A 14,371-nucleotide genomic window follows, 5' to 3' on the forward strand; every position below is an offset into this window, starting at 1 on the left:
TATTGGGTTAGAACCCACATCCATCAGAACACTATCGGGTTAGAACCTACACCCATCAGAACACTATACACTATCGGGTTAGAACCTACACCCATCAGAACACTATACACTATCGGGTTAGAACCTACACCCATCAGAACACTATACACTATTGGGTTAGAACCCACATCCATCAGAACACTATCGGGTTAGAACCTACACCCATCAGAACACTATACACTATTGGGTTAGAACCTACACCCATCAGAACACTATACACTATCGGGTTAGAACCTACACCCATCAGAACACTATACGCTATCGGGTTAGAACCTACACCCATCAGAACACTATCGGGTTAGAACCTACACCCATCAGAACACTATACACTATTGGGTTAGAACTTACACCCATCAGAACACTATACACTATTGGGTTAGAACCTACACCCATCAGAACACTATACACTATCGGGTTAGAACCTACACCCATCTGAACACTATACACTATCGGGTTAGAACCTACACCCATCAGAACACTATACACTATTGGGTTAGAACCCACATCCATCAGAACACTATCGGCTTAGAACCTACACCCATCAGAACACTATACACTATCGGGTTAGAACCTACACCCATCAGAACACTATACACTATCGGGTTAGAACCTACACCCATCAGAACACTATACACTATTGGGTTAGAACCCACATCCATCAGAACACTATCGGGTTAGAACCTACACCCATCAGAACACTATACACTATTGGGTTAGAACCTACACCCATCAGAACACTATACACTATCGGGTTAGAACCTACACCCATCAGAACACTATCGGGTTAGAACCTACACCCATCAGAACACTATACGCTATCAGGGTTAGAACCTACACCCATCAGAACACTATCGGGTTAGAACCTACACCCATCAGAACACTATACACTATTGGGTTAGAACCTACACCCATCAGAACACTATACACTATTGGGTTAGAACCTACACCCATCAGAACACTATACACTATCGGGTTAGAACCTACACCCATCTGAACACATATACACTATCGGGTTAGAACCTACACCCATCAGAACACTATACACTATTGGGTTAGAACCCACATCCATCAGAACACTATCGGGTTAGAACCTACACCCATCAGAACACTATACACTATCGGGTTAGAACCTACACCCATCAGAACACTATACACTATCGGGTTAGAACCTACACCCATCAGAACACTATACACTATTGGGTTAGAACCCACATCCATCAGAACACTATCGGGTTAGAACCTACACCCATCAGAACACTATACACTATTGGGTTAGAACCTACACCCATCAGAACACTATACACTATCGGGTTAGAACCTACACCCATCAGAACATTATCGGGTTAGAACCTACACCCATCAGAACAATATACGCTATCGGGTTAGAACCTACACCCATCAGAACACTATCGGATTAGAACCTACACCCATCAGAACACTATACACTATTGGGTTAGAACCTACACCCATCAGAACACTATCGGGTTAGAACCTACACCCATCAGAACACTATACACTATTGGGTTAGAACCTACACCCATCAGAACACTATTGGGTTAGAACCTACACCCATCAGAACACTATCGGGTTAGAGCCTACACCCATCAGAACACTATCGGGTTAGAACCTACACCCATCAGAACACTATACACTATCGGGTTAGAGCCTACACCCATCAGAACACTATCGGGTTAGAACCTACACCCATCAGAACAGTATACACTATCGGGTTAGAACCTACACCCATCAGAACACTATACACTATTGGGTAATAACCCCATCAGAACACTATACGCTAACGGGTTAGAACCTACACCCATCAGAACACTATACGCTATCGGGTTAGAACCTACACCCATCAGAACACTATACACTATTGGGTTAGAACCTACACCCATCAGAACACTATACACTATTGGGTTAGAACCTACACCCATCAGAACACTATACACTATCGGGTTAGAACCTACACCCATCAGAACACTATACACTATCGGGTTGGAACCTACACCCATCAGAACACTATACACTGGTTGGGTTAGAACCCACATCCATCAGAACACTATCGGGTTAGAACCTACACCCATCAGAACACTATACACTATCGGGTTAGAACCTACACCCATCAGAACACTATACACTATCGGGTTAGAACCTACACCCATCAGAACACTATACACTATTGGGTTAGAAACCCACATCCATCAGAACACTATCGGGTTAGAACCTACACCCATCAGAACACTATACACTATTGGGTTAGAACCTACACCCATCAGAACACTATACACTATCGGGTTAGAACCTACACCCATCAGAACACTATCGGGTTAGAACCTACACCCATCAGAACACTATACGCTATCGGGTTAGAACCTACACCCATCAGAACACTATCGGGTTAGAACCTACACCCATCAGAACACTATACACTATTGGGTTAGAACCTACACCCATCAGAACACTATACACTATTGGGTTAGAACCTACACCCATCAGAACACTATACACTATCGGGTTAGAACCTACACCCATCTGAACACTATACACTATCGGGTTAGAACCTACACCCATCAGAACACTATACACTATTGGGTTAGAACCTACACCCATCAGAACACTATTGGGTTAGAACCTACACCCATCAGAACACTATCGGGTTAGAGCCTACACCCATCAGAACACTATCGGGTTAGAACCTACACCCATCAGAACACTATACACTATCGGGTTAGAGCCTACACCCATCAGAACACTATCGGGTTAGAACCTACACCCATCAGAACACTATACACTATTGGGTAATAACCCCATCAGAACACTATACGCTAACGGGTCAGAACCTACACCCATCAGAACACTATACGCTATCGGGTTAGAACCTACACCCATCAGAACACTATACACTATTGGGTTAGAACCTACAACCATCAGAACACTATACACTATTGGGTTAGAACCTACACCCATCAGAACACTATACACTATCGGGTTAGAACCTACACCCATCAGAACACTATACACTATCGGGTTAGAACCTACACCCATCAGAACACTATACACTATTGGGTTAGAACCCACATCCATCAGAACACTATCGGGCTAGAACCTACACCCATCAGAACACTATACACTATCGGGTTAGAACCTACACCCATCAGAACACTATACACTATCGGGTTAGAACCTACACCCATCAGAACACTATACACTATTGGGTTGGAACCCACATCCATCAGAACACTATCGGGTTAGAACCTACACCCATCAGAACACTATACACTATTGGGTTAGAACCTACACCCATCAGAACACTATACACTATCGGGTTAGAACCTACACCCATCAGAACACTATCGGGTTAGAACCTACACCCATCAGAACACTATACGCTATCGGGTTAGAACCTACACCCATCAGAACACTATCGGGTTAGAACCTACACCCATCAGAACACTATACACTATTGGGTTAGAACCTACACCCATCAGAACACTATACACTATTGGGTTAGAACCTACACCCATCAGAACACTATACACTATCGGGTTAGAACCTACACCCATCTGAACACTATACACTATTGGGTTAGAACCTACACCCATCAGAACACTATACACTATTGGGTTAGAACCCACATCCATCAGAACACTATCGGGTTAGAACCTACACCCATCAGAACACTATACACTATCGGGTTAGAACCTACACCCATCAGAACACTATACACTATCGGGTTAGAACCTACACCCATCAGAACACTATACACTATTGGGTTAGAACCCACATCCATCAGAACACTATCGGGTTAGAACCTACACCCATCAGAACACTATACACTATTGGGTTAGAACCTACACCCATCAGAACACTATACACTATCGGGTTAGAACCTACACCCATCAGAACACTATCGGGTTAGAACCTACACCCATCAGAACACTATACGCTATCGGGTTAGAACCTACACCCATCAGAACACTATCGGGTTAGAACCTACACCCATCAGAACACTATACACTATTGGGTTAGAACCTACACCCATCAGAACACTATACACTATTGGGTTAGAACCTACACCCATCAGAACACTATACACTATCGGGTTAGAACCTACACCCATCTGAACACTATACACTATCGGGTTAGAACCTACACCCATCAGAACACTATACACTATTGGGTTAGAACCCACATCCATCAGAACACTATCGGGTTAGAACCTACACCCATCAGAACACTATACACTATCGGGTTAGAACCTACACCCATCAGAACACTATACACTATTGGGTTAGAACCCACATCAATCAGAACACTATCGGGTTAGAACCTACACCCATCAGAACACTATACACTATTGGGTTAGAACCTACACCCATCAGAACACTATACACTATCGGGTTAGAACCTACACCCATCAGAACACTATCGGGTTAGAACCTACACCCATCAGAACACTATACGCTATCGGGTTAGAACCTACACCCATCAGAACACTATCGGGTTAGAACCTACACCCATCAGAACACTATACACTATTGGGTTAGAACCTACACCCATCAGAACACTATCGGGTTAGAACCTACACCCATCAGAACACTATACACTATTGGGTTAGAACCTACACCCATCAGAACACTATTGGGTTAGAACCTACACCCATCAGAACACTATCGGGTTAGAGCCTACACCCATCAGAACACTATCGGGTTAGAACCTACACCCATCAGAACACTATACACTATCGGGTTAGAGCCTACACCCATCAGAACACTATCGGGTTAGAACCTACACCCATCAGAACACTATACGCTATAGGGTTAGAACCTACACCCATCAGAACACTATCGGGTTAGAACCTACACCCATCAGAACACTATACATCTATGCTATCGGGTTAGAACCTACATCCATCAGAACACTATCGGGTTAGAACCTACATCCATCAGAACACTATACATCTATGCTATCAGGTTAGAACCTACATCCATCAGAACACTATCGGGTTAGAACCTGCATCCATCAGAACACTATCGGGTTAGAACCTACACCCATCAGAACACTATCGGGTTAGAACCTACACCCATCAGAACACTATCGGGTTAGAACCTACACCCATCAGAACACTATCGGGTTAGAACCTACACCCATCAGAACACTATACGCTATCGGGTTAGAACCTACACCCATCAGAACACTATCGGGTTAGAACCTACACCCATCAGAACACTATACATCTATGCTATCGGGTAAGGAACCATAGGAGGCAGCAAAACACTACAGCACAATCCGATCTGAGACCAAGCCGTGAGAAACCCTACACTTTCCCTGACACATATGTAGTAACGCTGTGAACTATACTGTATCGACATGTTACACCTCTATAGTAATACTGTAAACTATACTGTATCGACATGTTACACCTACAGTGGCTTGCGAATCTATTCACCCCCCTTGGCATTTTTCCTATTTTGTTGCCTTACAACCTGGAATTTAAATGGATTTTTTGGGGGGGTTGTATAATTTCATTTACACAACATGCCTACCACTTTGAAGATGCAAAATATTTTTGATTGTGAAACAAACAAGAAATAAGACAAAAAAACAGAAAACTTGAGCGTACATAACTATTCACCCCCCCAAAGTCAATACTTTGTAGACCCACCTTTTGCAGCAATTACAGCTGCAAGTCTCTTGGGGTATGTCTCTATAAGCTTGGCACATCTAGCCACTGGGATTTTTGCCCATTCTTCGAGGCAAAACTGCTCCAGCTCCTTCAAGTTGGATGGGTTCCGCCGGTGGACAGCAATCTTTAAGTCATACCACAGATTCTCAATTGGATTGAGGTCTGGGCTTTGACTAGGCCATTCCAAAACATTTAAATGTTTCCCCTTAAACCACTCAAGTGTTGCTGTAGCAGTATGCTTAGGGTCATTGTCCTGCTGGAAGGTGAACCTCCGTCCCAGTCTCAAATCTCTGGAAGACTGAAACAGCTTTCCCTCAAGTATTTCCCTGTATTTAGCGCCATCCATCATTCCTTCAATTCTGACCAGTTTCCCAGTCCCTGCCGATGAAAAACATCCCCACAGCATGATGCTGCCACTACCATGCTTCACTGTGGGGATGGTGTTCTCGGGGTGATGGGTTTGTGCCAGACATAGCATTTTCCTTGATGGCCAAAAAGCTCAATTTTAGTCTCATCTGACCAGAGTACCTTCTTTCATATGTGTGGGGAGTCTCCCACATGGCTTTTGGCGAACACCAAACGTGTTTGCTTATTTTTTTCTTTAAGCAATGGCTTTTTTCTGGCCACTCTTCCGTAAAGCCCAGCTCTGTGGAGTGTACGGCTTAAAGTGTTCCTATGGACAGATACTCCAATCTCCGCTGTGGAGCTTTGCAGCTCCTTCAGGGTTATCTTTGGGCTCTTTGCTGCCCTCTCTTGGCAGGTTTGTTGTGGTGCCATATTCTTTCAATTTTTTAATAATGGATTTAATGGTGCTCCGTGGGATGTTCAAAGTTTCTGATATTTTTTTTATAACCCAACCCTGATCTGTACTTCTCCACAACTTTTTCCCTGACTTGTTTGGAGAGCTCCTTGGTCTTCATGGTCCCGCTTGCTTGGTGGTGTTGCAAACTCTGGGGCCTTTCAAAACAGGTGTATATACAGTGGGGAAAAAAAGTATTTAGTCAGCCACCAATTGTGCAAGTTCTCCCACTTAAAAAAATGAGAGAAGCCTGTAATTTTCATCATAGGTACACGTCAACTATGACAGACAAAATGAGAAAAAAAATTCCTGAAAATCACATTGTAGGATTTTTTATGAATTTATTTGCAAATTATGGTGGAAAATAAGTATTTGGTCAATAACAAAAGTTTCTCAATACTTTGTTATATACCCTTTGTTGGCAATGACACAGGTCAAACGTTTTCTGTAAGTCTTCACAAGGTTTTCACACACTGTTGCTGGTATTTTGGCCCATTCCTCCATGCAGATCTCCTCTAGAGCAGTGATGTTTTGGGGGGCTGTCGCTGGGCAACACAGACTTTCAACTCCCTCCAAAGATTTTCTATGGGGTTGAGATCTGGAGACTGGCTAGGCCACTCCAGGACCTTGAAATGCTTCTTACGAAGCCACTCCTTCGTTGCCCGGGCGGTGTGTTTGGGATCATTGTCATGCTGAAAGACCCAGCTACGTTTCATCTTCAATGCCCTTGCTGATGGAAGGAGGTTTTCACTCAAAGTCTCACGATACATGGCCCCATTCATTCTTTCCTTTACACGGATCAGTCGTCCTGGTCCCTTTGCAGAAAAACAGCCCCAAAGCATGATGTTTCCACCCCCCATGCTTCACAGTAGGTATGGTGTTCTTTGGATGCAACTCAGCATTCTTTGTCCTCCAAACACGACGAGTTGAGTTTTTACCAAAAAGTTATATTTTGGTTTCATCTGACCATATGACATTCTCCCAATCCTCTTCTGGATCATCCAAATGCACTCTAGCAAACTTCAGACGGCCTGGACATGTACTGGCTTAAGCAGGGGGGACACGTCTGGCACTGCAGGATTTGAGTCCCTGGCGGCGTAGTGTGTTACTGATGGTAGGCTTTGTTACTTTGCTCCCAGCTCTCTGCAGGTCATTCACTAGGTCCCCCCGTGTGGTTCTGGGATTTTTGCTCACCGTTCTTGTGATCATTTTGACCCCACGGGGTGAGATCTTGCGTGGAGCCCCTGATCGAGGGAGATTATCAGTGGTCTTGTATGTCTTCCATTTCCTAATAATTGCTCCCACAGTTGATTTCTTCAAACCAAGCTGCTTACCTATTGCAGATTCAGTCTTCCCAGCCTGGTGCAGGTCTACAATTTTGTTTCTAGTGTCCTTTGACAGTTCTTTGGTCTTGGCCATAGTGGAGTTTGGAGTGTGACTGTTTGAGGTTGTGGACAGGTGTCTTTTATACTGATAACAAGTTCAAACAGGTGCCATTAATACAGGTAACGAGTGGAGGACAGAGGAGCCTCTTAAAGAAGAAGTTACAGGTCTGTGAGAGCCAGAAATCTTGCTTGTTTGTAGGTGACCAAATACTTATTTTCCACCATAATTTGCAAATAAATTCATTAAAAATCCTACAATGTGATTTTCTAGATTTTATTTTCTCAATTTGTCTGTCATAGTTGACATGTACCTATGATGAAAATTACAGGCCTCTCTCATCTTTTTAAGTGGGAGAACTTGCACAATTGGTGGATGACTGAATACTTTTTTTCCCCACTGTATACTGAGATCATGTGACACTTAGATTGCACACAGATTAACTTTATTTAACTAATCATGTGACTTCTGAAGGTAATTGGTTGCACCAGATCTTATTTAGGGGCTTCATAGCAAAGGTGGTGAATACATATGCATGCACCACTTTTCCGTTATTTATTTTTTAAACAAGTAATTTTTTTCATTTCACTTCACCAATTTGGACTATTTTGTGTATGTGCATTAAATGAAATGCAAATAAAAATCCATTTAAATTACAGGTTGTAATGCAACAAAATAGGAAAAACGCCAAGGGGGATGAATACTTCTGCAAGGCATTGTATGTAGTATTGCTGTAATGATACTGTATTGACATGTTATTAGATACCCTGTTTCCTTATAACTAGTGTTCCAACCTATATTCCTCCTAACAAAGAGACAACCTGATGACAGATATCTATGGAGCCAACCTGTATAACCGCTACCTGGAGGAGAGGGGCCGTACCAGGCAGACTGCTGCCCAAGTAGTGCAGGCCACGGTGGGGGGTACAGGGGGCGGGGGGTCCCCTAAAGCCCTTCTCCAGGACCAGGACATGGAGACGGCCTGGGAGAGCGAGCTGGCCTCCCCCTCCGCCACCTCCTGTAAGTCCCTGCTGGTGTGTACCGGTGTCTATAACCCCCACAGCGAGGTGCCAGCCGACGCCAGCTGCAGTATCACCGAGACTGTGTTCCATGGCCACCGGGACTTCCGCTTCGACCCGGCCCTGATGGAACCGGGACACATCGTACAGGATGTAAACAACGCCGTGGAACTCATCTGTCAACAGGAGAACTTTGTCTCCACTAGGCATTGACCTGAAGAAAAGCATTAGAGTTCTATAACTTTGTATCTGTAAGTCCAAAATTACCCTATTCCCTATGTAGTTCAAAAGATAGGGAATATGGTGCCATTTCATACGCTACCGATCAAAAGTTTGGGGTCACTTAGAAATGTCCTTGTTTTCGATAGAAAAGCAAAAAATGTTGTCCATTAAAATAACATCAAATTGATCAGTAATACAGTGTAGATATTGTTACTGTTGTAAATGGCTATTGTAGCTGAAAACGGCTGATTTTTAATGGAATATCTACATAGGCATACAGAGGGCCATTATCAGCAACCATCAGTCCTGTGTTCCAATGGCACGCTGTGTTTGCTAATCCAAGTTTATCATTTTAAAAGGCTAATTGATCATTAGAAAACCCTTTATGTTAGCACAGCTGAAAACTGTTGTGCTGATTAAAGAAGCAATAAAACTGGCCTTCTTGAGACTAGTTGAGTATCTGAAGCATCAGCAATTGTGGGTTCGATTACAGGCTCAAAATGGCCAGAAACAAATAACTTTCTTCTGAAACTCATCAGTCTATTCTTGTTCTGAGAAATGAAGGCTATTCCATGTGAAAAATTATCAAGAAACTGGAGATCTCGTACAACGTTGTGTCCCTTCACAGAACAGCGCAAACTGGCTCTAACCAGAATAGAAAGAGGAGTGGGAGGCCCCGGTGCACAACTGAGCAAGAGGACAAATACATTAGAGTGTCTAGTTTGAGAAACAGACGCCTCACAGGTCCTCAACTGACAGCTTCATTAAATAGTACCCGCAAAACACCAGTCTCAACGTCAACAGTGAAGAAGCGACTCCGGGATGCTGACCTTCTAGGCAGAGTTGCAAAGAAAAAGTCCAGTGTCTGTATTATTTTGCCCATCTTAATCTTTTATTTTTATTGGCCAGTCTGAGATATGGCTTTTTCTTGGCAATTTCTCGCATGGAATAGCCTTCATTTCTCAGAACAAGAATAGACTGATGAGTTTCAGAAGAAAGTTATTTGTTTCTGGCCATTTTGATCCTGTAATCGAACCCACAATTGCTGATGCTCCAGATACTCAACTAGTCTCAAGAAGGCCAGTTTTATTGCTTCTTTAATCAGCACAACAGTTTTCAGCTGTGCTAACATAAAGGGTTTTCTAATGATCAATTAGCCTTTTAAAATGATAAACTTGGATTAGCAAACACAACGTGCCATTGGAAAACAGGACTGATGGTTGCTGATAATGGGCCTCTGTACGTCTATGTAGATATTCCATTAAAAATCAGCCGTTTCCAGCTACAATAGCCATTTACAACAGTAACAATGTCTACACTGTATTTCTGATCAATTTGATGTTATTTTAATGGACAAAAAAAACAAGGACATTTCTAAGTGACCCCAAACTTTTGAACGGTAGTGTACAGTGAGGGAAAAAAGTATTTGATCCCCTGCTGATTTTGTACATTTGCCCACTGACAAAGAAATTATCAGTCTATAATTTTAATGGTAGGTTTATTTGAACAGTGAGAGACAGAATAACAACAAAAGAATCCAGAAAAACGCATGTGAAAAATGTTATAAATTGATTTGCATTTTAATGAGGGAAATAAGTATTTGACCCCTCTGCAAAACATGACTTAATAATAATATGCCATTTAGCAGACGCTTTTATCCAAAGCGACTTACAGTCATGCGTGCATACATTTTTGTGTATGGGTGGTCCCGGGGTTCGAACCCACTACCTTTGCGTTACAAGCGCCGTGCTCTACCAGCTGAGCTACAGAGGACCACAGGACTTAGTACTTGGTGGCAAAACCCTTGTTGGCAATCACAGAGGTCAGACGTTTCTTGTAGTTGGCCACCAGGTTTGCACACATCTCAGGAGGGATTTTGTTCCACTCCTCTTTGCAGATCTTCTCCAAGTCATTAAGGTTTTCGAGGCTGACGTTTGGCAACTCGAACCTTCAGCTCCCTCCACAGATATTCTATGGGATTAAGGTCTGGAGACTGGCTAGGCCACTCCAGGACCTTAATATGCTTCTTCTTGAGCCAGACCTTTGTTGACTTGGCCGTGTGTTTTGGGTCATGGTCATGCTGGAATACCCATCCACGACCCATTTTCAATGCCCTGGCTGAGGGAAGGAGGTTCTCACCCAAGATTTGACGGTACATGGCCCCGTCCATCATCCCTTTGATGCGGTGAAGTTGTCCTGTCCCCCTTAGCAGAAAAACACCCCCAAAGCATAATGTTTCCCACCTCCATGTTTGACGGTGGGGATGGTGTTCTTGGGGTCATAGGCGCATTCCTCCTCCTCCAAACACGGCGAGTTGAGTTGATGCCAAAAGCTCAATTTTGGTCTCATCTGACCACAACACTTTCACCCAGTTCTCCTCTGAATCATTCAGATGTTCATTGGCAAACTTCAGATGGGCCTGTATATGTGCTTTCTTGAGCAGGGGGACCTTGCGGGCGCTGCAGGATTTCAGTCCTTCACGGCGTAGTGTGTTACCAATTGTTTTCTTGGTGACTATGGTCCCAGCTGCCTTGAGATCATTGACAAGATCCTCCCGTATAGTTCTGGTCTGATTCCTCACCGTTCTCATGATCATTGCAACTCCACGAGGTGAGAACTTGCATGGAGCCCCAGGCCGAGGGAGATTGACAGTTCTTTTGTGTTTCTTCCATTTGCGAATAATCGCACCAACTGTTGTCACCTTCTCACCAAGCTGCTTGGTGATGGTCTTGTAGCCCATTCCAGCCTTGTGTAGGTCTACAATCTTGTCCCTGACATCCTTGGAGAGCTCTTTGGTCTTGGTCATGGTGGAGAGTTTGGAATCTGATTGATTGATTGCTTCTGTGGACAGGTGTCTTTTATACAGATAACAAGCTGAGATTAGGAGCACTCCCTTTAAGAGTGCTCCTAATCTCAGCTCGTTATCTGTATAAAAGACACCTGGGAGCCAGAAATCTTTGTGATTGAGAGGGGGTCAAATACTTATTTCCCTCATTAAAATGCAAATCAATGTATAACATTTTTGACATGCGTTTTTCTGGATTTTTTTGTTGTTATTCTGTCTCTCACTGTTCAAATAAACCTACCATTAAAATTATAGACTGATCATTTCTTTGTCAGTGGGCAAACGTACAAAATCAGCAGGGGATCAAATACTTTTTTCCCTCACTGTATATGTATATCAGATCCCAGTGAGGATGGTTTCAGGGTTAAAGACTGAGAAAGTAGAGACTGTATTAACAGTAGAATCTGACTGTAGAAAGATACGTCCCAACGATGGTTTGTGTAAATTTCAGAGGATTCTGAACTGAAGCACTGACCAGAAAGTAAAGACATATGAATTATATGATGTTCATCCTGTTAGATAAGATGTTTTATGACTCTGTGGTGTGAATGTTCACCACAAAACTGTTGAAGAACTGTTAACTCATCCATCACAATGTTGATCAGGTTACTTTTCAAAACAATGGAAAATTAGGTAGACTTTGCATTCAGGGCAGGTAGATACCAGATATCTGATAGCATGATCTTCTAACAACTTTTTGTACTTTGACTTTTTGTACTTTAGATGAGTTTGATTATTCTAATTGTAAATAACTGCATTGACTGTACTTAAAACAAAAGCAACAATCCACTATTAGAGAGTAGTAATGCTGTGAGTCTTTTTCCTGTATATCTGAATGGGAGCGACCGATCATGAACAGTACAGTATGGCTGCCTGTAGTAGCCGGTGTATCATGAGCAGATAGTCCCTGGTCAGATAATGGTTTCATATGCACTATCCATGTCAGGTCAGATAATGGTTTCATATGCACTATCCATGTCAGGTCAGATAATGGTTTCATATGCACTATCTATGTCAGGTCAGATAATGGTTTCATATGCACTATCTATGTCAGGTCAGATAATGGTTTCATATGCACTAACCATGTCAGGTCAGATAATGGTTTCATATGGACTATCTATGTCAGGTCAGATAATGGTTTCATATGGACTATTCATGTCAGGTCAGATAATGGTTTCATATGGACTATCTATGTCAGGTCAGATAATGGTTTCATATGGACTCTCCATGTCAGGTCAGATAATGGTTTCATATGGACTATTCATGTCAGGTCAGATAATGGTTTCATATGGACTATCTATGTCAGGTCAGATAATGGTTTCATATGCACTATCCATGTCAGGTCAGATAATGGTTTCATATGCACTATCTATGTCAGGTCAGATAATGGTTTCATATGGACTATTCATGTCAGGTCATGCCATCAGAAACTAAAGCATAGTGTTCTAGAACTATCCTGTCCTGTACGTGCAGTGATACATCCAATCAGTGATACCATCCAATCAGTGATACCATCCAATCAGTGATACATCCAATCAGTGATACCATCCAATCAGTGATACCATCCAATCATTGTGGTATGGTTTTGTTTTATAGTGCCTTAACTTGTAAATAAGCTGAAATATATTTTATACTTAAACTAAGTACATATGTTTGCATCTCATAGGATCTGCAATGTATGCATGTATATTACTTTATTTCATTGTATGAATTGTCAATATGTAATAATCTTTTCCATGTATAAAACGTTAAGTTAACAAATGTAAGAAATGTCAAGGTATTTATATGGATTACAGATATTGTAACTTAATTGAAGACAGATACTGTGATAATGGCACATCAGCCACGTTTATACCTGGTTCTAATTTCCGTCCTTTGTCCTGATCTTGTCCACATTCTTATTGTGTCCACATTTTGAGACAGGTGTAGACGATTAAAAAACGCATTGTGAACTGATTTTGGTCAGATCTTATAAGTGTAAACAGGCAAGATCCGGACGAAGGACGTGTTAGCAGCAGGTATAAACAGGGCCAGAGGTGACGTCACTGTATGTATAGGCTATGATATCTATCTTATTAACAAGTTAAGATTTACAATATTTATCTAATTTGCTGTTGTTAATAAAAGACAAATAACCTGAACTGGTTTCCCCTCACGAGTCCACCATTAGTACTTCAACCCTCAAACCAAAGAAAATGACATTTAATTCAATATGAACAGATCATGTTCAGCATATCTCATAATACAAAGATCAAAAACAAACATTCACTGATGACATCACCCTCATATAAAGACGTGGAATAACTGAATAGTTACACGTTATGATTCAATGCTGTAGTTGCTCTCCTGTCATCATATCTCTCTCCACAACTCCA

The 14,371-nt window shown here is 42.3% G+C and overlaps 1 protein-coding gene across 1 annotated transcript in view; it reads left to right on the top strand.

The window, feature by feature from the left end:
• Positions 1–9,261, top strand: part of LOC121578501 (haloacid dehalogenase-like hydrolase domain-containing 5) — a 41,926-nt gene extending 32,665 nt beyond the window's left edge. The window contains exon 8 of the mRNA XM_041892864.2: positions 8,725–9,261. Coding sequence (XP_041748798.2) covers positions 8,725–9,142 — 418 coding nt within the window. The 3' untranslated portion in view covers positions 9,143–9,261. The remainder of the gene's footprint in view (positions 1–8,724) is intronic.
• The last annotated feature ends 5,110 nt before the right edge of the window (positions 9,262–14,371 follow it).

This window comes from Coregonus clupeaformis, unplaced genomic scaffold (assembly GCF_020615455.1).
Source record: "Coregonus clupeaformis isolate EN_2021a unplaced genomic scaffold, ASM2061545v1 scaf0264, whole genome shotgun sequence".
NCBI classification, from domain to species: Eukaryota; Metazoa; Chordata; class Actinopteri; order Salmoniformes; family Salmonidae; genus Coregonus; species Coregonus clupeaformis.